Source organism: Pterocles gutturalis, unplaced genomic scaffold, assembly GCF_000699245.1.
Source record: "Pterocles gutturalis isolate BGI_N339 unplaced genomic scaffold, ASM69924v1 scaffold14999, whole genome shotgun sequence".
NCBI classification, from domain to species: domain Eukaryota; kingdom Metazoa; phylum Chordata; class Aves; order Pterocliformes; family Pteroclidae; genus Pterocles; species Pterocles gutturalis.
This window is the reverse complement of record NW_010133469.1, coordinates 11417-33947: the sequence shown is the minus strand read 5'-3', so window position 1 is coordinate 33947 and position 22531 is coordinate 11417. Positions and strand designations below refer to the sequence as shown.

General features: G+C 46.4%; 1 protein-coding gene across 1 annotated transcript; it reads left to right on the top strand.

Annotated features, from left to right (window-relative positions):
• Positions 1–971: 971 nt before the first annotated feature.
• On the top strand, positions 972–12290 carry LOC104467464 (cystine/glutamate transporter-like; the record flags this gene model as incomplete). Its single annotated transcript, XM_010081249.1, has 10 exons — positions 972–1119; positions 1769–1894; positions 4364–4463; positions 4553–4597; positions 4749–4872; positions 5183–5286; positions 7029–7125; positions 8000–8149; positions 11054–11228; positions 12151–12290. Coding segments are annotated over 10 exons (1134 nt in total), but the record flags the coding sequence as incomplete, so codon positions are not given.
• Between the last annotated feature and the right edge of the window lie 10241 nt (positions 12291–22531).

Sequence of the window (22531 nt, the reverse complement as noted above, 5' to 3'; positions counted from 1 at the left end):
GGGAAAGGGACGATCTTCCTGGGGGTCCTTATCTATATACTGGCCATGACGTGTATGTTATGGAATAGATTATTGGCTATTCTAAATTTCAATCTTAACCTAAGAGCAAATCCTAGGCTAGCAACCGGCTGTGCTTCTTTGCTTGTCTGCCGACCTTGGCAGCAGCACAAAACATTGGTTCTTATCAGCTTCTTCTGAGCACAAATCCAAAACACGGCCTCTTGCTAGCTATTATGAAGAAAGTTAACTCTGTCTCTGCTTAACCCAGGACAGAGATTGTGTTTGTTTGCCTTTTGCTGGGTGCTGTGACGGTTGAAAAACCCAGAAGTTACAGTGCCAGGTAACTGTCTAGGCAGTTTGTAAAGGAAGGAGTAGAAACAATCTGAACAACTTTTAAAGACTTTCAGTGATAAAAGGAAGAAGGCATAATAAGTAAATAGTTACACGTGTTCAAGGTGATCTATACTTGAAGAATATCTCTGTTCCCCCTTGGCAGCTGGTATCCTCCAAGAGCCACGGTATTTTTCAGAGACTGACAATAGATGCCAGATTTATTTCAGGTCTTCTGTTTTCGTTGTGAAACTTGTTCAGATTCTCCTGTGGAGACAACTTTCTGTCTTAAAACCTGAGTTAAATAATATTTTAGAATATTGTAAATTTCTTCTTTTTTAACTTTAAAAGGAAAGTCCTCCCCTCCCAATAACTTGCATCTTTCATGTAAGCTGAGGTGAAGCAGGACACATGAACCACACTGCATTGCTCAGTATGATTAATCTCAACTTTTGCTTTTGAGTTGGGAATAAATCTTGCAGCATGTGATTGTAACCCATTTACTGAGAAAACCTGTGAAAAAGACCCTACAGGAACACAGCATTGCCATGGGAGAGCAGGATTAACCTGGGTGGGGAAACTTCCCCCCCCTCCAGAGTATTGTGCAGTTTTTCATCATGCCATCTTTTGGCCATCCACAGACAACAGTTTGTGCTTGGTTCCCCCCACCCAGGCCTGCCAACAGTGCTGTGGTTTCTCTGGCGTTTGGTCGCTACATGCTGGAGCCATTTTTTGCCCCCTGTGCAGCCCCTGTCACTGCTGTGAAGCTCGTGTCTCTCCTGGGGTACTGTAAGTACTAATTTTCATGGGATTGCCAATCTTGAAGCCTCTCTGCCCCAGACCAGAGGTGCTTATCTTCCGGAATAACTGTGGAATCAGGGCCCCCTTGGCCCCCCAAAACTTCCTGATCCAAGGCACTGGTTTGGGACGATTTTATTCTCCAGGAAGGGGAACAAGCCTCCCTGTTGACCAGCTGGAGCCCAAGGTCAGGGACACACAGAGGGGTAGAAGCTGTTCATGTACAATTGTGCATTGTACTGCTTTGAGGATGTCAGGGTCAAGGTTTTGGACTCTTCACTTGGTGCACCCACCCCATGAAGCTGTTCTGCCTGCTCCAGGCTGGTGTATGCTGGCACAGGGACTGCTGTGAAGGGGGCTTCTGAGATGGCCCTGCAAACTCACACCTTCCCCCCAGGCAGGCGTGGGTCACCTGAGAGGAACCAGGCTCCTGGTCTCTCTTAGGAGCATCACTCACCTCCCTCTTCAAACACTAGGGTCAGACCTGTAATATTTCCTGACATCTCTCACCCTGAAGCATCCTCTCTGTAAAGACGCAGCCTTCTCCCCAGTGTCCTTAGAGCAGGGAGTGCCGCTGTATTTTTTTTCCTGTTTGCATCAAACATGGGCTACAGCTGTAGCAGTGTGTTCTCCTCTCCAGACATGGTCCTCACCCTCAATTCCTGGAGTGTCACCTGGAGTGCCCGGCTGCAGACAGCTCTCTCCATCGTCAAGCTCCTGGCGCTCGCACTCATAATCGTGCCAGGGATGATGCTGCTGGCCCAGGGTAGGTGTGCTGCAGGGTGGCTGAGGGAGGGTGCTTGGCATGCCCACCTGTCACAGCTTTTGTCAATCCCTAGTGACAAGTGTGGCACACTTTTAGCTGGCAGGAGCTTTCCCTGGCTGTGTGCTGGATGTGAACTAGCTGGGAGCTGAGGCCAGGGTAATGGACATTAAGCTGCATCACTGCACTGGGGCTGATGTACCTGTCTCAGCTGTACTTTCTCCAAAACAGAGTATCCCCTCAGTGCCCAAAACTGTGTGAGCCTACCCAGGGTCATACAGGCACCTTCCTCTGCGGATGGTCTTTCTTTGGTGTCAGACTTGCTTGTTTTCAGCATGGCTTGAAATCTTTCCAAAGCTACACAAATTTGATGGACACCAGGGAGGTGTGACAGCATGCCATGGTGTCTGGGGCACATGGGGGGGACATGGGGGACAGCTGTGTAATGAGTTAACAGCCCTCAGCTGAGCCCTGGTAACTGCATCTCTAACCTTTCTGTGGCTTAAGCTAATGCTTTTTATCTCCTAATTGAGATGGGCAGTAACTTAGTAAACTTATAATGGACTTACCCGGGATTGCACACTCACATCCAGAGTAGGGAAAAAAACCTACCAGCAGTATCTTCTGGGAATGGTACAAGAGTATTGGCTTTAATCCAAGCCTCAGTTTATAGAAAAGCCCAAGGCATTCCCACTCAAGGGATGAATCCTGTTCCCTCTTCATGCTATTACTTTCCTCTGCAGAGAAAACAACACACGCATGAGGCTCCACCTTCATGTTTCTTTCTGATGTCTGGACGTGGCTCCTTTGAACATGCGGAGATCCCCTTAGGCTGGCAGCACTTCTGAACTGAAGGACTGCTGTGCAGCTGGAAATCCTGAGCCATTATTGTTAGTAATGCCTTCAAATGACAATCTGGAGCCCTGGCACTCGTCCTCCAGTGAGGAGGATAAGTGCTGGTGACATCTGGAGGGAGAATTCACCAAGAGACCCCAATATGACACATTGTATTAAATGTGACTCATGGGGGACTGTAAATCATTCATTAATGTATTGCAGGCAATAAATCCTTTTTATGCACCATCACTTACCAGCAATTATTTTAGAACATAAAAAGACTACTCCGATAGGCCCACTCCCACATTTTGGTTTATTTTTTTTTTTCAAATGTATTTTCTTTTTGACCTGCTTTTTGTGCTTAAAAATCAGGTTAGTGCTTTTAAATCAGTTTGCCTGATTCCCCTGCCTTGTTCTACTGTTTTTTGGTTACACTCTTGTTCTTTCCTCTGCCATTATCTTCCCTTTGGCTCAGGTTTGTTTTAGAGACTTGATGGGCCATTGTTTCAAACCCAAATGCCCAAATCTCATCACAGACCTCCTTGCAGAGGACCTCTGTTCAGGTGGCCTGACTTTCTCCATGTGTTCTGTGCCATGTTATCCCTCTCCTGGCAATGCCCAACTACGTGAGCTCTGCACCTTTTACTTTTAAAGAGACTTAGATGTGGAGAACTGAATATGGATGTGGAACCCGTATTTGGGCCACCTGGATTTGAAAATGTTGGAAATACAGCTTCTTTTGACTGCCTTATTTTATTGATTTTCCTTTGAATGAGAGGCCATTAGGTAATCCCCCTTCCCTAGGTTTTTTTGGAGTTTGCTAACATATGGTTCACATGCAAAATACTGACTTTGATTTTTGTTTCATTTTGGTTTTTGTTGTTGTTATTTCAAGCAGAGAACTTTCAGGAAATTTGTGGGAGTTGGTAAAATGGGGTCTCTATCTGAGCCACCTCTGCTTTTTAAATTTTTTTTTTTTTAGCTTTGCCCTCTGTGCCTTCAGTTCCTGCTCCTGCGGGCAAGCTGCAGTGGCTGGCAGGGGCGGCAGGTGGGGAGCGTGCCCAGAGCAGGGGGCCAGGCTGGTGGTCCCTGCTCCCTCCTCCACCCTGGTTCCCATGCTCCAGCCATAGTGGGGCTGGGGTCAGTGCTCTGGCAGCGAGATCAGGAGGGAGCACAGCAAGAGTTGAATTAGCCACCTCGTCGGTTGCACCACATCAAAGAGGACTGTGCATCCAGCTGCTTAGGGGGCTGGCAGGGGGAAGAGGGAGGGTTAACCCAGCAAATTAATTTTGGGACAAAAGAAAGGACAGGACAACTTGGGTCCTCTCGTCTCCATGATCTCCCGTTCCCACAGCAGGCTTTGTCTGAAACAGGACCAGCTGCTGCCATTGCCCTTCCTGAAATGTCTCCTGTAGCTGGATGGGGGATGGCTTTTTTCTATCACTGTTCATGAAGTAAACATGTCAACACAGCACTCCATATTAGAGAAATGGAACAAATCCAAATACCTGGCTCCAAGGAAATCACAAACACTCTTCCCAGGTCTGGGCAAGAGGTACGAGGGCTCTTCCCACGGGAAGGAAGCCAATCTCTGACCTTTCCCTGCTCCGTGTCTGTTGTTTATCTCTTCTGCAGGCCACACTGAAAACTTCCAGGATGCTTTCAACAGGCAGTCGCTGGTTTTGGATAAGCTGCCCCTGGCTTTTTACGCAGGCATGTTTGCATATTCAGGCTGGTAGGTGCGACGGAAGGGTGCTTCATGGGCAGCAGACTGGTGTCCAAGACCTGGCTCAAACTCTCTCCCTGTCTCTTCCCACTGTGCAGGTTTCAGACCAGCTTTGTGCGTGAAGAGTTGGTCAGACCTGAACGGTAAGGCTGGGAAGAAGTCATCTTGGGTTACCATCCTCTGGGTACTGTGGCTTTCCCAAATGCAGTATGGGAGGAGCAATCTGTGGTAATACTGTGCGTAACAAGCGATAACAGCTTGTTCTCTCTGTGCCTCTCTTCCCCTCTCTTGTAGAAATATCCCCCTGGCTGTCATCGTGTCTGTGATCACTGTAATTGTGGGGTACATGCTCACCAATGTCTCCTATTACACAGTCCTGGGAACACAAGACGTTCTGGCTTCTCCTGCTGTGGCTGTGGTGAGCCGTCACCCCTACCGTTATCTTTCTTTAGTGTGGTCGGCTTATGCTGAAGGGATGGCCATGGCATGTATTTAGGAGATGGTTTTCCTAATAAATGCTTTATCGCTTTGTAATTTCTCTGGATTATTGGTCAATAGTAATTTCTTCTAGTCTTGCCTAAAAGATAATGAAAAAGAACTGGCAGATGACAGTAAGGCAAGATTTATGAGTTATATTTTACTCCTTTGATGAAGAAAGTTTTGTTTTGAATCTGATGTCATCTAGAGATCACCACATGTTCCTAAAGTCATGCTTGCTCTTCCTCCAGAGCTTTGTGCAGCGAGCCTTCAAAAGCCTGATCTCAGTGGTCCCTGTCCTTGTCGCACTGTCCTGCTTTGGAACCATGAATGGAGGAATCTTCACATTTTCAAGGTCACGTCACTAAGAATTCATTACTCTTTTAGCTTACTGAGTTGGAGGGAATCACCAGTGACCTGTGCAACTGCCCATCCATGTGATGGCATTTTAGCCACCCTTGTGGGAAAAACAAGGGCTTTGACTCCCACGATGTCAACTATGGGACGATTCCTGTTGGCTGAGTTTGCCCTTTCTATTTCTGGCAACATCCAGACTTTGGTATCTAGAGCTGGTCACAAATGAAGATTTTTCACCTTCTCCCCCCACCCTTCAGTTTACATCCCCAGTTTAAAGTGAAATGTCAATGTTTCTGGTGAACTAAAGGCTTTGTTGACACTGGCAGCTGCTCAGTGAAACTGAGTCTTCTTTCTGCTGCAGGGCACAGTCCCTCTGTTGTGAGGATCTCTGGCCAAAGGCAAATTCTCCCTCAAGGACTTTGCTTTGGGGTCAGTGAAATGTTATTGGGGACGGGCTATTCCTAAAGCAATAGTCGAAGTTCAACAAGTCTTGCTGTAGCAATAAGAAAAGCTTTGTTCCATGGAAAAATTTTCTTGCCAGCTTCACTGGCTACTACTCTGCATGTCCTTATGGGAGTCTTGAAATTGGAGAGAAGGGCAGAGTTCATGGAGAAGCACGTCATGCTGGTCCCAAGGAACTGAGAGAACTCTCTGGACCCAGTTCTGTTTCACAGCTTTGATTGCAAAAGGAAAAATCAGTTGATATGAGAGGGATGCTTCGTAGCGCAAAAGCTAATGAGTTACTTGATCCACTACTCTGAAATCCTGTATTAAATACAGGTGCAGATAATCTTCCCTGTTAGCTCCTTTAGATAGTGGCTTTCTTTGAGAACAAGAAGTTCCCGGACAGCACAGAGGTTCTGCATGTCCCTATCACCCTTTTCTCCCCCATCCTGGCACTATTAACATAATCACCGCAGAAAGGCCATATAAACAGCGATGGGGCCTCCCTGGCTGCTGGCCAGCCACGCCCCTGCAAAACCACAGAGACAGCAATAAACCAGTTTTACACTCATGCCCCAGCTGCTTTGGGCCCTGCTCCAGCACAGCTGATGCTCTGGCATGGCTTGTTTGTGGATATTAAATTTATAAAATTGGATGCAATGCCTTCTCCCTAATTGCCCTTTCACGAGTCAAAGATGGATGGAGGCAAGGAGCTCTCTGCTGTCATTTTGTAGCTGGTCTTGTGTGTACCTGGCCTCTCAGCAGTACACCAAACTATATTTTCCAACAGCTGGCCAGAGGATTGAAAATCTTCTATTATTTGAGGAAATTGCACTTTATTTTTATATATGTATTTTTTATATGTATATAAATATAGGCATCAAGACTGACAATCCCCTTTCATAAACTTGCCAGCCTCTTTTATAAAGTGTTGAAGTTTGTGACCCCTCCACTTTCTCCCTTCTCTGATGGCAAGACACTTTCTTGCTTCTGTTTCCAGCCTGAACTTGTTCATGGTCACTTTGGACTTGCCCAACGGTCTCTGCTAGTGGGCCACCCAAGGGGATGCTGCTGGTGGGCTCAACACTGCATTGGTGCTGGGAGAGCTATGGGAATTCAACACTGGGTTTTTCCTCCAGCTGCCCCCAAAAGTGCAGCTAAAGACAGAACTGTGGCCTTGAATAGCAGGCCTGTGATGGGGGCAGTGCCTTGTGGCCTCAGGTCAGTTCAGTGACTGAACTCATTTCTAGTGTGGATGTGGGATGCTAATGCACAGGGCTCCCTGTCTTTTTGTAGGACTCTGTTTGTGGCTTCCAGGGAAGGACAGTGGCCTCCTCTCTTCTCCATGATCCACATTCGAAGGCATACACCCCTTCCCGCTGTCATGTTGATGGTGAGGAGATCTGGCTGTGTGACATGCTCTGTTCTTGCAGTCTTGGTTTTCTTGCAAAGCCTTGAGAAGCTGAGGAGTTTTAAAGGGTATTGACACACTGAGTCAGCCTCTGAAAAATAAAGAAGTTGGCACGCTGCAAATGGGTGCAAAGTATTAAGTCCCCTTGTGCCAGCAGTGGTATCTGAACCCACTGCCTCACAAAGTCCCTGCCTTATAGCTTTGATCACCTTTTTTTGGAAGTACTGTCCCTACCATCTGCCACAGTTCCTGCTTGATATTGTCCTATGAAAACGCTTCTGCTAGGCTTTGGCTATTTGGAAAAGTCAAGTTCACAGGTCTGGTGGAAATGCAGGGAATGAACATTTGTGGAGGTACTCCCAGTTGTTGGTTTGGGTTTTTCTGTTTGTGTTGGTCTTTTCTTTTTCTTTTTCTTTTCTTTTCTTTTCTTTTCTTTTCTTTTCTTTATTTCTTCCTGTCAATGATCCATCCAAACTGTGCTGCAGTTCCTCTTGCAGCTTGGCTGACCTGCTAAAAACTTATCAGGTATCTTTGTAGGTAGCCTCTGAACCAGCAATGCAGGCTTTTCAATCATGTATGTTTTAATTGCCCTGTATAGGACATAGAGCATCTATGATGCTGTTGATCTTGAAATAATTACACCTTTCTGTAGCACATCATAACTGTGTATTTAGGCCTTTTCCCTCCAGTCTATGACACACTTTTGTAAAGGGCTCGGTGAACTCCGAAATATTGGGACTGTGAAGTAGCTGCCTGTGATTGCAGGGGGGCTGGAGGAGGTGATCCATATTACCCTTTCTAGTCTGAGGACTGTAGTAGGGCTTTAATGATTGTATTTCATCTTCACAATGCTCAGTTCCCTTTGGTTACTGCCATGGTGTGTATCGGAGATATCTACCATCTAATGAACTTCTTCAGCTTTTCCCGATGGCTCTTCATAGGATTAGCCACCCTCGGGCTCATTGTTCATCGCCACCGTCACCCGGAGCTGCACAGCCCATTCAAGGTAATGTATAGCCTGTATCTAACAGCCAGGAATGTGCAGGCTTATAATTTCTCTCTCTTTTTTACTAAGAATTAGAACATTACATAGCCATGGTTGCCTTTAGGCTCTAGGGGGGTCTCCATCCCTATTGCTGAGTAAGGCACATTGGGAGCTCTTGAGGTTGGTTAATGTGCCCAAACAGCCAGATGTGGCAAATCCTATAAAATTGATTCTACATGAGGTCATCAGTTGCAGCTGTAAGATGGCAGCCTGTGCCAGGGGACAAAGTTTCAGGCTGGGAACTGGGAGATGTGCAGTTCCCATGCTCATCTCCAGTGGGCTGCAAGGAAGGACCCTTGCATGGATGTTTTTGCAGTGGTAGGTAGGTCTCAGCTCTAGCTGAGAAGCAGAAGGGCATCAGGCTTGAGAAGAGAGAGCATGGCCAGAGGGGTCCTGGGAGTAAACCAGACTTAAGAGGAATCTGCTGGCAGAAAAATATTGTATAGTGTGAAGCATCTTGTGTGCAACTATTGCAGCCCCTGAGGATGCATACAGCACGTGCATACGTACCACAAAGCATTTTGTTCAGCAGTCAGCAAACAACAGCCAATGGCCAGTGCAGTGTGTGGTCCTGTAGAGAGAAGGACTTTCCTTCTTGCTCCAGGGAGAGAGTGGAGAGAGGCTTTATGAGCCCCCAGCCATGCGTGACCTGTGTGGGCTGCCTGTCCTACCAAGAGCCCGGGCATCTGGTGGGGTTTGAGGAGCTGCCTGACACACACTGCATCCAGACTTCTCCCATGCTGGTTTCCAACCAGAGCTGGTGCATCTGTTGTTTTCCTGGTTAGTGGGACGAGTTTGGAGGAGAGTGCAGGATTTACTGCATAGGCACTGACCTGTGTGTGCACCTGCAAAGCTCTAACATATTCAGACCGGTGGCCGCAAGAACTGAGAGGCATTAAAGGTGGCCAAAGGGAAGAAGGGAAGCAAGGGGATTCAATTTTCCCTCCTCTCGGGGAAGCTGGAGGATGCCTTGTCCACTCGTGCCTTTCCCTAGTCTCCAGCTGGGCTCATTCCACGGGCCCTCCTCACACTGCTGGGGAGCAGTCGGCCCTCTTGTCTCAGTGGGGGAAGCTGGAGTTGGTGCTGGAGCAGCTTTCTTGCACTCGGGGCACCTTTCCCATTGCTGGATAACGTGCAGAAGGCGTTTGGCCAGGGTGGACCTTCAGGCGGTGCACAGTTTGTTGATGTCTCTGGTCATGCCTGCGTGGTGTCTCCAGCCAGCTCCTGGGGAAGAGAGGAGACCTCTGAGGCCACAGGCACAAGGAAGCTGATCAAGGAGATGCCCAGGGGACAGAAATGCTTCCCGTGGCTCCCAGGGCTCCTCCCTGAGCCACAAGAGGCCTGATGTGTAGCTCGGGGTAATTTTCCTTCTTGGTCTTCGCTGGAGACAGTGTGTTTAGCACAGACCTTGAAGCTTTGCAGTTTGTTGGCTGGCTGCACTGGTGTACCCACTCAGGAACAGATTTTAAATAAGTTTTGTCTTTTTCTTTTAAACCAAGCTTCCTGGGGGCAGCTCATTAGTGGATAGCACTGGTGATGTTTTCAGCTGCAGAGATTTTGCCCCATTTTGGTGTAGATAGAGATTTAGGCTTTTAACGGTTCCTAAAGGCAGATTAAGTGAGGGAGGGAAATGCTGGGCTTTTGGTCAGGTAAGTTGGTATTTTTGTCCCCTCGTCCTAGTTTTTATAACCCCTTCAAAACCGAAGCCCATCTATCTGCAAGAGGGAAGGGCTGCGGGCAGGTGGTGTGGGCAAGTGCTGCGCTCTAGTGGCCAGAGAGAGGTGGTCTTCTGCTAGTGGCTTACGGAGAAGAAACCATAAAATACATGTCATTGTGCTGGTACTTCTTCTACCCTAGAGCATTTTGAGTTTGAAATGGTAAGAAAACACCGGTAAGAGGAGGAAGTGGTCCTTTCGCACACCTCTCGAGCAGATGTGTAGCGTGAGTGTGTGCACATTAGGAGAGGCTGGCAGGGGATGGTCCAGCTGGAAGGGCAGCAAGAGCACCTCAGTTTGGTGGCTGGATGACTGCCATTGCTACAGCAACTGATCTCTTCCAGCTCGGCATGGTCAGTATCCAAAATAGGATCTCTGTTACCAGAAAAGAGATTGTCACCCTAGGTGAGACCAGCAGCTCCTTCATTCTGCCAGCTATGGCGAGGAAGAGCTTGGCTGAGGTTGGATCCAAAGACTGAGGAAATGTTTCACAGTTTTGTTATTTATTGCAGTCTTCTGATTTAACCAAATAACCCAGATAAAGTGTCTCCCCCCATAGGGTAAGGCTGAAGTGCTGACTGCTGCTTTGATATTTCATCAGGGTGTAGTTGAAACTCACATTCTTGATGGAGGTGCTATGGAGATATGTAGTCTGGTTTGTCCTGTTTTGGCCACTATAAGTCTCCAGCAAGCTGGAGGCAGGTCAAAATGAGTCACAAGTGTTATAACCAAAGAACAGTTTTATTTAAAGTGCTGCTTCTACTCTTGGCTTCAGATTTTCCACCAGCAGTTGCCACAGGTGGTAAGTAGCAACATGCGCATATGCACGTACAGGAGCAGTACATTCAGAGAGCAGTGGGTACAGGTAACTTCTCCCCCTGCTTGGCTTCTCGTTGTGAATGGGGTGAGGCTTACATTAGGAGGGAGGTATGCACCTCACAGGACACACTGTGCTCCGAGGGTGCTATGAGTCAATTTTTGTTCCTACTTGTTCACAACTGGTGGCACAGGAACAGTGTGCAGGACAACTATGTGATTTTTCTCATCTTTTAGATGGAGTAGTGAATATAGTGTGCACTGGCATGTATGGAGGCTTATTTACTACAGCCATCATTTTTGCCTTGAGAATAATCTGTACTCTTTTCCCCAGGTTCCCCTGTTCATTCCTGTCTCTTTTACCATCATCTGCCTCTTCACCGTGGCGATGTCTTTCTACTCAGACCCTGTGAACATTAGCATCGGATGTACCATGGTTTTGAGTGGTTTTCCAGTCTACTACCTCATAATCCATAGGCAAATGTCAAATCGTTGCCGTAGCCTGTTTTGTAAGTATGCATTTGAGTTTCAGTCCTCTAGACCTAAACAGGCTTGGGGTGGGGATGTCAGTTTGTTCCCAGGGTTCACCTGTAATGCAAATTGCTCCATGACCAACAGGCTAATGAAACCTAAATCATGACCCCTGCCACCCCTTCAATGGCTTTCCCAAGACACAGTCTCTGTGGCTGAAGAGACAGGGGTAGGCTGTGCTGCAGCCAGCTTGCAGCTGTGCATGGGTTGTGTCTGACTGGCTTGTGAATATACTGATAAACCCGCCTGGTGCTTTGTTTGAAAAAAAACAGGTCTGAGGTCTACCAATGGGGGGAACAAAGAGGGTCACTTTTGCACCTCACCTCTGGTTTCTACTAAACTTTATCATATCTTTGGGATCCCCACCTCTTGGTCAAATTTGGCTGACACTGAGCAAAAAGATCAAGAGTTAGGATGGAGAGAGACTGTCAGGCAGACACTGTAACCCTGTGAATAAACATACTTGCTGAAAGGCTGGGGAGAGGACTGGTAGAAGATGGTGCTGCGTGGGGGCTATCATTTTGGTGATGAAGAGTCCAGGATGGTTTTGGGCACAGATTTGGGTGTGTAAATGAGATACATCTGCACTCCATGCAATTTCTAGCACAGACTTCCTTTGGATGTAGCTCTGGTGCTACAATTGTTTACTCAGAAACAAGAGCCCAGTTTTGAGTTTAATTGATAATTTCATTTACGAATCTTGTTTTCTTTTGATTTAATGTTGGGCTGAGGTATATCAGTAACCAGTGAACAGAAGAACACATACAGCCAGAAAAGCAACAGATAAAATGATCTGCTAACATGAACTGCTTCACCCATCAGTGCTGATGCTCTGCTTTTCAGCCATATCTCAAGATTTCCTCCAGACTAAACTTTCTTCCTTTTTTTCACCCCTTTCAGATTATCTTACACATAAACTACAGTTACTGCTGGAAGTAGTCCAACAAGAAATCAAGACTTACTGAAAAAAACATCAGAACTCACAGGAGAAGATAAGATCTACTTACTCTGTTTCTGATACCTTTGATCCTACCAAAAGCAAGCCACGCTCTTATTCTTTTAATCACTGCAAATGAGGATGAGCCTGAGCCAAAACCTTGCTGCAAGTGTTCCTAAGTTTGACAACTGGGATTGGGATGAGCATGTCACATCTGTTTCTGACCTTTCCTTTTTTAGCAGAACAATCTATTTCTCTGAAATGAGCTTGCTTTGCCTGCAGAGTGTCTTTGAAACCAAGGTCCTAATTTTGCAGCCCAGCCCAGTCCTTAGTAAAATTGTGTGTGTGTATATATATATACACACACACACAGTATTTTTTAATTTCCTAACTCGGCAAATAGAGGAAGGGAGCATGTTGCAGAACTAAGAGTCCAATACATGGAAGCCAAATGCAGGTTTGAAACTGAAGCGTTGGAGTTAGCTGTGCTGTGGACAAGCATTACGAAGGGAAATGGGTGTGGAGAACAAATTAGAAGTAAGGTAGATGAATTGGAAAGGAGGAGGCAGGGGGATAGAACGTCATTCATCAGAAAGTGCAGGTTCAGGTCAATGAGAAGATATTTGAAAACCCTTTGAAATTCAAATGTTAACAAAACAAGGCCAGAATGTTTTGCTTTGATTGTTGTATAGCAGAATAAGTTTATTTTGCTTTGAAATAATGTTTCAATTTTGAATTTTGTTTTTCTGAAATGACATTTCAAAATGTACAAAAACATTAAGAAATCAGCTAAACATTGACAAAAATATGACAAAATAGATCCTGATCCCTCCCCCAACTCCCCAGCTCTGCTCCTTCCCTGGTACTACCAGTGAAGTTGAAAATTCAGATTTTGGCCCAACTCCAGTGAAATACAACTTCTCCTTTAGTTAGTCAAGGCTACTGATGAGGCTTGGGCAGATTCCTGAATAAGTGCATCTTTTGGTGCTGTGAGAAGACATGAAATACTTTATGTCAGAGCTTTAACTTTAAATCTGCGGTCAAATGTCTTGCTGAATTGATAGTATATGCTCATTTGAACTATTGACATAAGAAAGGTTTCCGTTATTGGATTACTTTGTTTTACATTATTAATGTGGCAACGTTATATCCAGGTAAACCAGCAATTAGCTATTTCCAATCACTTAATCTTTTCCTAGAAGATGGGAAGCAGTATGCTGAGACTCCTCTGATGACCGCTGGAGAGAGGAGGAGCGGAACATGGAACATTTTTCATCTTTTATATCAAGCATTTATGTACTTAGAGTAAAACCAAAGTACCATTTACAAACCCAGTGTAATCTACTGGAACTTGTAAAATTCACCATCAAGATTTGGAAATAAATAAGTTGGGTTTTTTTTCCATAGCAATTGAGAATTATTACTCCTGTTATGGCTGCTTCCCGTTCCTGTGGTAAATTCAGCTGGGAGAGCAGCAGTGTGGTTGCAGGGCTCGTTTCCCCTCTCCTCTGCCGCAATTTAATTTACAAGCTACTGGATATTGTCCAACAGGAAATCCAGTCTTACTGGGAAAACCATCAAAAACTACAGGAGAAAGGTACCAGCTTTAAATGATAGTGTGGTTTGAAGTGAGGTCTGGAAATGTTGGTTCCCCCTCGTGCTGGGCTTTACTGAACCCCTCGGCACATCTTCTCGCAGCCCCCCACGGCTGGGCCCCGGTGTGAGAACCAACATGTGGAAGACCTTGCAGAACCAGGTGAGCCCCATCACCCCAGTGTTAGCCCGCGTCCACCCCCTTACGTACTGGTTTGGGGGATTTTCCACATCTCGAGGTAGAAACATAAGGCGCTGCAGGACCCCTGCGAGCACAGCGTGCCCACACCACCGCATCGGCACTCACACAGCAAACCTTGGAGTGGTCTGAAATTGTAAGAGAGCTGCTGTTTGTTTGTGGATAGACACACAGAAAGAGTGAAACATCACTTTTTTTTGTCTGTTTCCTCTGAAGAGAAAAAGGGAACAAGAATTGAAATTCCTGGGGGAAAAATAAGTAACCTTACCTGCTGGACCATGGTTTCTTTATACATGCTAAATCATTTGACATATGCAGGGAAATCACACTTGGGTGCCTCTGCTGACTGTGCAGGAAAATGATCTTGCAGGATATACAGTATGTCTGCTCGAAGACCTGTCAGATACTGGAAATGCAAATAGATACAGTATCACGGTTATGTTGACAGTAGAAATCAGATGTCCAACAGCTCCAAAGATTAAAAGTGCTAAAATAAAAAATATGATGTTCAGAATGTACCAGTTTACAGTGAGCTCAAGTTTCCAGTTTGTAGTGAGTTGTTTGTTTTTAGAGAGGATGGTATGCTGCTTCCTACAAAGCTATGTAAACATTTTCTACCAAGCCAGAATGTTTTTCCTAGAGATCTTGTGCCTACTGAAGCTCTTGGCTTCAGTTCAGAAGAGTATTTTACTAGGGAATTCACATACGCAAAAGTGAACCTGTGGGACCTGATCCTATAAATCTCATCAGTCAAAGGGAAGTATAAAAGTTGAGCAACTGTGGAGCTGAGAGCCAGATACTATATGGGAGGTCAAAAGCCAGTCACAAAAGGCCAGATAGGGAAGAAACAAAGTTCAGCCTCATAAGCACATTTGTATTTGGTTTTTGTAAGACTACGTCTATAAAATGCACTCAGAGTGCAGCCTTTTCAGAAACTGAAACAGAGATTTATGTGTTTTGGCCACTACTGATCTGGTCTGGCTAGATCATTGGGAAATAAAAATGTTCTGGGCAATTCAACTGAATATAATTTGTGTAACAAAAAAATTAAAAAAAAAAAAAGCTTCCATCTGAACAAGTTTATGTAGTTAGTACTACTTGACCTGTCATTAGGCTTTATGCTTCAGAGCTCTGCTGGGAAACGCTGTCAGCTTTTTAGACAGAAAGGTTGGAGGTCAGATTGGAAAGCTCCTAACCCTTCTCTGACTGCCACAGGGGAAAACAGGGCGGAGGCTCAGACTTCAAGGTAAAGTAATACAAATACTTGGGATAGTGCGGAGCTCTGCATGGGCTGACTGAGCCTGCCCTGCGGGCTCTGCGCTTGGTCTGTGTTGGTTTGGGTCACTGCAGCCCCCACGAAACAGTGTGATGACCGACATGGAGAGCGTGCTGAGAGATGCTCCCACTTTCTGCACTGAGATTTGGGGTTTGCTGGTTCGCTTTGCAAGGCAATGTCAGCTTTTGGCTTTCAAAGAGCAATGTTCAGCAGAAGCTGCTCCCAGGAGGAATCCTGAAAGGAGAAGGTCCTGAATATCCCTGGCCACTGGAAGGATGGGACGAATCAGGGCAAGGTAAGTGCTGGTATGCAACGTCAGGAGCCAAGAAGTAGGGATAAACTATGCTGGTTCGTAGCGATGTTGATTTTACTGATGGATCTGCCAAAATACGTCAGCTGTGCCTGGCCACTCTGCTCGTGCCTGGCAGATGCGCATGTGTATGGCGCAATAACCAGAAGGAAACATTCCTCAGCCCCGTTTCCTCAGGGTCATTGGCTAGCAGAAAGGCATCCGAGACGTCCTGCGGAGACAGAAGAGCTCCGAGAGAGACAGCGAGGTACAGATGTGCAGTTGGGAGTTCACGAGGAGCTCTCACAAGCCAGTCATATTTTATTTCTGAAGGTCTTATTGCACCCGGGGGACCTTTCCCATGCGGAGCAAGGGTTCAGAGGGCTCATCTGGCTGACGGGCACGTGGCTGATGCCCTCAGCTCCTGGGAGTGGTGGCTGGGCAGCCCGACGGCACGACTGTGAGTAGGGGAGCTGGGGAGGTGGTGTGTGCCAGGCTCTGACGGCTTTCTCAGGGTGCCGCTGAGCTGGGATGGGGGAAATTGGGGATTTCATGGTTTGTGGGCTTGGCTTTAGTGTCTGCTGGAAGGATACCTGCTTGCAGTTAGTCGTACTGTAAGATGTGTTTATATCTTCATTAACTCATCCTTTCTTCCGTGTGAGGAGGAAGTGTGTCCGGGAAAAGATGACATGAGGTTGCTTTTTATGTATAAAATTTCCTGTGTATAAAGCTATTCCTGTGGAGAGAGAAAAAGCAAATTTACAGGGTATCTCTCAGTCGTACAAGACCAGATGGCAAAATCTACAGCGAAAGGTGAAGGACATTACCTGTCTTGCCAGTGAAATATTTGTCTGCTTCATTAAGTGTCTCATCTCTATTTCTTCCTAGTTGGGGTTAGCTGGTGAGTAGAAATGAGCAGAAACGCTGGCAAGTGAAAGTGAAAGTAGGGATTAGGGCAAACTGGGAGCCCTGGCTCTCAGCAGGGTTTAGCATCCATCTATGGAGTGGGGAGAGAGGGAACAGGGAAGGCAGGGGCGGGGGGGCAATGGAGAAAAGCTGCCTGGAAACATCATCCCACCTCATTCCCTCCCACTTTCCTCCCTGTTTCCCCTCAAATTCCACACTCAGTACCCACAAACTTCAAATTCTTATGCTGCGGCAGCAGAAGCACAATGCTGTGCAGAAGGGAGAGAAGGGACAGCTGCATCCAAAAAAACCAAACTCCCAAGAGTGCTGGATCTCATGAATCTCCTGCAGTGGGACTTGAGAGAAAATACATTGGGAGCATTTTTCTAGGAATAGGACTGGCTGGTGTTACTGCGTACAAAGAGCAACCGTGGTCTGAAGACAGCAGTGGAACAAGCTAAGGCTGCAAGGGAGACTTGGGTCCTTCCTCGCTCTTTGTTCTGGCAGTCCAGGGGCTGCCAAGCCGTTGTTTGTGGACCTTTGTATTGCAACCAGCTCTATAAGGGAGCTCCTCCTTAATGATTTCCTCTGATTAGCCTGCTCTGAATACCCATGATCCCTGCCAAAGCATGAAGGGCATCAGACCAGATAAATGATCATTTCCAGTTTATGTTTGAATGCAGTGTTCAAATTCTTCGGGTAGTTCTGAGTAGTTCAGCTGCAGACCCTTGCAAACTCCCCGTGGAGTGGGCACGTGGGCAGCTCTGGGCTGCGTGTATGTGGCCCACAGTAGGGTAATGGTGTAGGAGCAGTGGAGTGATGAGAGGCATAGAAAACTGTTGGCTGGGTCCAAAACTGGGACATTCAAAGGAGGCTGAAGCAGAGCAGCAAGCAAAGTAAAATCCTCTGAATCTGAACTATTGGTGGCTAACTGTTTCAGCTTCTTCTCTTTGTAGGTGCTGTGTCTTCAGGGTAGAGAGCAGAGCAGAAACGTTGCTGGTAAGTGATTCTTCACCCCCCCAAAGAATTTGACCTTGGCTGGCTGCCAGACACCCACCCAGCTGCTCTCTCACTCCCCCTCCTCATGAGGACAGGGAGTGAAAATAAGATGGGAAAGTTCATGAGTTGAGATAAAGACAGAGAGATCACCGGGCAAAACAAACTTGACTTGGGGAAAGTTAATTTATTGCCAAGTAAAACAGATTTGGATGGTGAGAAACAGAAACAAAAATCAGAACAACACCTTCCCTCCACCACTCTTCTTCCCAGGCTCAACGTCACTCCTTCATTCCTGACTTTTCTACCTCCCTCCTGCCCACCGACCCCAAAGTGATGCAGGGGGGATGAGGAATGGGCGTTGACCTCAGTCCATAACAGTTGCCTTCTGCCACTCCATCAGCCTTAGAAATTTCATACACTTCCACATGGCTCCTTTCCCACGAGCTGCAGTCCTTCAGGATAAGCCTGCTCTGGCATAGGCTGCTCTCCATGGACTGCAGCTTCCTTCAGGGCATGTCTACAGGCTGCAGCATGGGGTCCTCCTATGCAGTGGGATATCTGCTCCACCGTGATCCTCCACAGGTTGCAGGGGGACAATCTGCTTCACCATGGTCTTCTCTATGGGCAGCAGGGGAATCTCCGCTCCAGTGCCTGGAGCACCTCCTCCCCCTCCTTCTTTATTGACCTGGGTGTCTGCAGGGCTGTTTCTCTCACATTTTTCCTCCCTTGTCACTGTTGGGCAGCTTCTCAGAGGCACCACCAGCTTGGCTGATGGGCTCCGCTGTGTCCTGCAGTGGGTCTGCTGAGCTGGCTGTGTTCAGCATGGGGCACCCCCCAGCCTCTTCTCACTGCTGCCAGCACCTGGGCACCTGCACCCGGTACCGCACCTGCGAGCAGTAGCTTTACTTTCCTGAACACTATAGGAGGGGTTATGCTATCAGTGCCTTTTGAAGGCACTCTTGACTTCTGCAGCTGATCACGCACTGCAAGAAGCCAAATGTTACTCCTGTTAGCCAGGTGGCACCACTAGCCTTCACATAATGAGCTGAGTTTATTGAGTCAAGTGGTGTCTTCTTCCAATGTGTATTTTAGAAATACATATTTCAGAGAAAAACGGTGACCTGGGTCTGAGCCACAGAGGTCGGAGTAATTTCTGTGATGCTTACCATGCCCCATAAACATACATACATCAGTTCCTTGGTTCTGGGTCAAACGCGAACTTCCCAGCTGGAGGGGGTCTCCTTTTCTGAGAAATGACTAGACTTCTGACCAGACCAAGGATATCACATAGTTTGACAGCTTTGGAAAAGACCCATACTTTAATCTGGATTTCTCTTCTGATGTTAGGGCTGAGAAGCAGCCAGGTGTCCCTCAGCTCTTCTACGCCTGTGGTGTCTTCTGACTCACCCATCTGCTCCCGAAATGGAGTACGCCTGGTATTGGCTCGATGATTCTGGGCAGTGGATTGAATATGGGGAAGAGGTGAGATCCACCCACTGTTGATGCCAAAAGCTCTTGTTAAGCCACCTTCAGAGAGTTATTTAGGGCACGTTCTGCAGTGGGTGTGTTTCACATGTGCCACAGGAGCCCTTGCAGTTCTGCCCTGATACCCTGGTAGATAACTGTCCCTCTGAGCAGTACCTCTACTCTGTGAAAGCTTTCAAAGGACTAGCTTTGAAAGCGGGTGCATTCTCTAGAGATGATGGATGCCTTTTGGCTGAAGCTGACCACACAGGCTGAAGGCTTCTTTGTCACTGTTTTTACAAGCAGCTGTCCTCTCTGGGGTGCCCCTCTGCTGTTGAAGAACAAAATGCTTCCTTAGAGACTTAGTTCAAAATGGCATCCCATGATAGGGGCCTGAGGAAACACTGGTATTTTCCCACAGTGTCACCTAAACCAAAGACTGGTTTCTAACAGGTATAATTTCCTTGTTCTTTCTATAGCATCCAGATCACTGCTCTGCCATGGTAACATCTGCAGATCTGGAGAAGGCATTTCTAGCTGACCATAAAGGCATTGTGTTATTCAGGGCTGGCTCTCAGAAGTATGAGTTAAACTTTGAAGGTGAAGTACCTCCTTGTTTTAAGTTCATTACATAATGTAGCTGGCTCTAAGGTAGCCTTCATACAAAGTTTTCACCCTATGTCTAGGTTTCTTTGGACAGGTTTTCTTCCTCCTGTAAGTAAGTTCTCTCCAAGCAGAACTTGAGCAGTATGTACATTTCTCTGCAGTTTTGAGATGCCCTGCTCGAGTTCCTAGACTTGTGCATCTATAGTCAAAAAAGCATCTCTGACAATAGTATATATTCAGAAGAAGAGCTGAGAGTAGACACTTCATGGCACCAGGCTTATGCGTTTGGTTTTATACAACTGAAGAGGAGAAATGAGAAAGGAAAAAGTAAAAGCACTGAAAGGTCAAATGGTGAAGAAATGAGCCCATGGTAGACATCTTGCAAGCTAGTTAGGGGGAGAGAAAGCACACAGTGCAGCAAAGGAGAATTCAGGGCTGGTTGCACAGAGAGAGAATGGGAAAATGAGAAATGCTTTTCTGTTTCTAATTTATTTACCCATGTTAAAATTCCTGTTAGCTTTCCAAACTTTAAATCTGTTTCCTGGCATGAACAAAGAGAGTGGTGTTTAAAGGAGGAAACAATGGATAATTAGCCATGTCACACAGCATGTGCTCTGTGATATTGTTGCAGGACCAAGAAGAGAGGGCAGACTTTCCTCTTAGCACCACGTAACGGTCCCGTGCTGCCAGGAAAGCTAGATTTATGGCCCCCATCATAGTGAATACTCTTCCCTGCTGTTGGCCTGACATCAGATGTGTATTTCTCTGGCCGACAGCCAGAGAACGTGAATGCAGGTGCAGTTGGTGGTTGCTTGTCTTTGAGCTTCACAACCTATGCTAGCAGGTGGTTGACCTTGCTGATCTCCAAGCAGTAGCAGCATAGGTGGGTTTCGAAGTGCAGAGTGGGGTGGGTGCAGCAGAGGGAGAACCATCAGGCAGTATTCAAGGCTACCTCCTTTTTTATTTTTTCTAAACACATAAGAGTGTGTCCCCGGACAACAAATTATCTAATTATTGAGTCATTGTGTTTTTCTTTCAAGACATGGTCCAAACAAATTTGATCTATGAAACTCAAAGAAAAGTTGTCCGACTGCCAAAATTTCTGTCCTCTCAAGGTGGACAAAACAGAAGGTAATACACATTCATTACTTAATAATGTCTCTAGATGACAGCACCTTTCTGCTAAGAAGTTTCTCCTACCTGTCTAGAATTCAATTCTAGATTTCTTAAACTCATTTGTTAGATACCTTTTGCTGACTAGTTTATTGGCTAATTTTGCAGTGACAGTATTTGTAAATTATGCAACACTTCTGTGAAGCGTGCTGGAGTGATGTTTGGTGGCAGTCTCTGGCAGCTGTGAGGGACCCCTAGAGTAGATTTGTTCTCTCGGCAAGAGCAAGGCCACATAGGGCTGACACAACTGTGCCAGGAATTTTTATTCCTTGATTTATGCCCCAACAATACTAAAGAAACTGTGTGCAGAGTAGGAGCAAGGGACAGCCAGTCCCAAGAACTGTGGAGCAGATAGATACCATTCCCTGGAAAGCTGAGGATAAAATAAATCACAGAAGCAAATCCCTCTAAATGAAGTGAACTGGATGCACTTATTTGGGATACCTTCTTACGGCTTCTTTAAAGGAAGTTCAGCTTGACAGAATTTGAGCATGTCTACTGTAAAATTTAGTTGTGCTACTGCTTTATTTTTAAAAGAGCCACCTTTGCTTCAGAAACTCACCAGCAGACAGTGTATTTGAAACCAAGGGTTCAATTTAAGGGTTAGTTCAACCAAGGATGGGTTGGTTCAAAAAGAAAACAAACTGTAGCTCCTGAATGGATGCTAATGCTCCTATTGCCTAGGTTAAAACATGCATACCAGGAGTGCTGGAAGTTGTTAAGCACTGGGTTGTGCAGTACTGCCTGCAGGGCACAACTGTCCACCCATAGCCTCCTGACAGGGTTGGTCCTGGGGACAGAGGGCCAGGCCACCTGTCTAGCCAGTGATATAGAGATGTGTAGCCACATGGATGGAGAGGGCTCATGCTCCAGTTTTCCAGATGTTCAAGCAGCACATGTGGAGGGCTAGCTGGGAACAGTTGTATCAACCAGCCAGCTAGGAGCATATTACTCCTCATCTGAAGCTCTCCTACCAGTGTCTTGACCTGCCAAGAGATGCTTCAGTGACACTAGGCTGTATGTAGAAATCTAAACTGGATAAAGGGATGATGGTCATGTGGAAACTAAAACAAACATAAAAATCCAGGGATACTCAAAGGTTGCTGTACAGCCAGTGAATGGATCCTCTGGAAGGGGGATTTGATGAGGAGTATCATGGACTAACTTGTTATTTTTTTCTTTCCTGCAGCCAAATCATGACTCTATCATGTTCTGTCTGTCCTCCACAATGGGACCAATCTGCACTGCCTGAGATTGGATTCAAGGTACATATTTCCAACTCTCCAATGGGTAGGGTGAACTGTGTCCTATACTGATTTTTCTGAGAACATGACCCATGGCACTTGAGATGTCCCCAGCTTTTAAACATCTCTTATAAAATAGGCAACCATGAGGGGAAACAAGACTGACAGTTTCACATTCAGAATAGACCTGTGTCTCCAGGGAGGCTCTCTGATACCCCCTGTATGCAGGATAAGAAAGACCCTTTTGGCCATTACTGGTCTGACCTGTCCTTTGCACTCACCCAAGGCACCTGATCCTCTGATAAACTGGAGAAATTGGATCTTAAAGGGGGCCTGTAGTATTTCCTCAGTCTATTTGAGGCAAAATGTTATTTGCTGTGGTAAATCCAGGGCTTAGCCCTGTAGGAAAGGACCTAGAAAGAACTAGGGTGTCAAATTAAGGTGAAACTGATATTCATGCTTCTCCAGCCTGAATCCTGCTGTGCATTTCATCTTTAGATTACTCTGAAGTGAAACTAATCTAGATGCAGAGGTGGGTCCACTGAAGGAAACTTGCATGGAATTGCATTAATTTCCCTCAGTCAGTCCCTGAGCT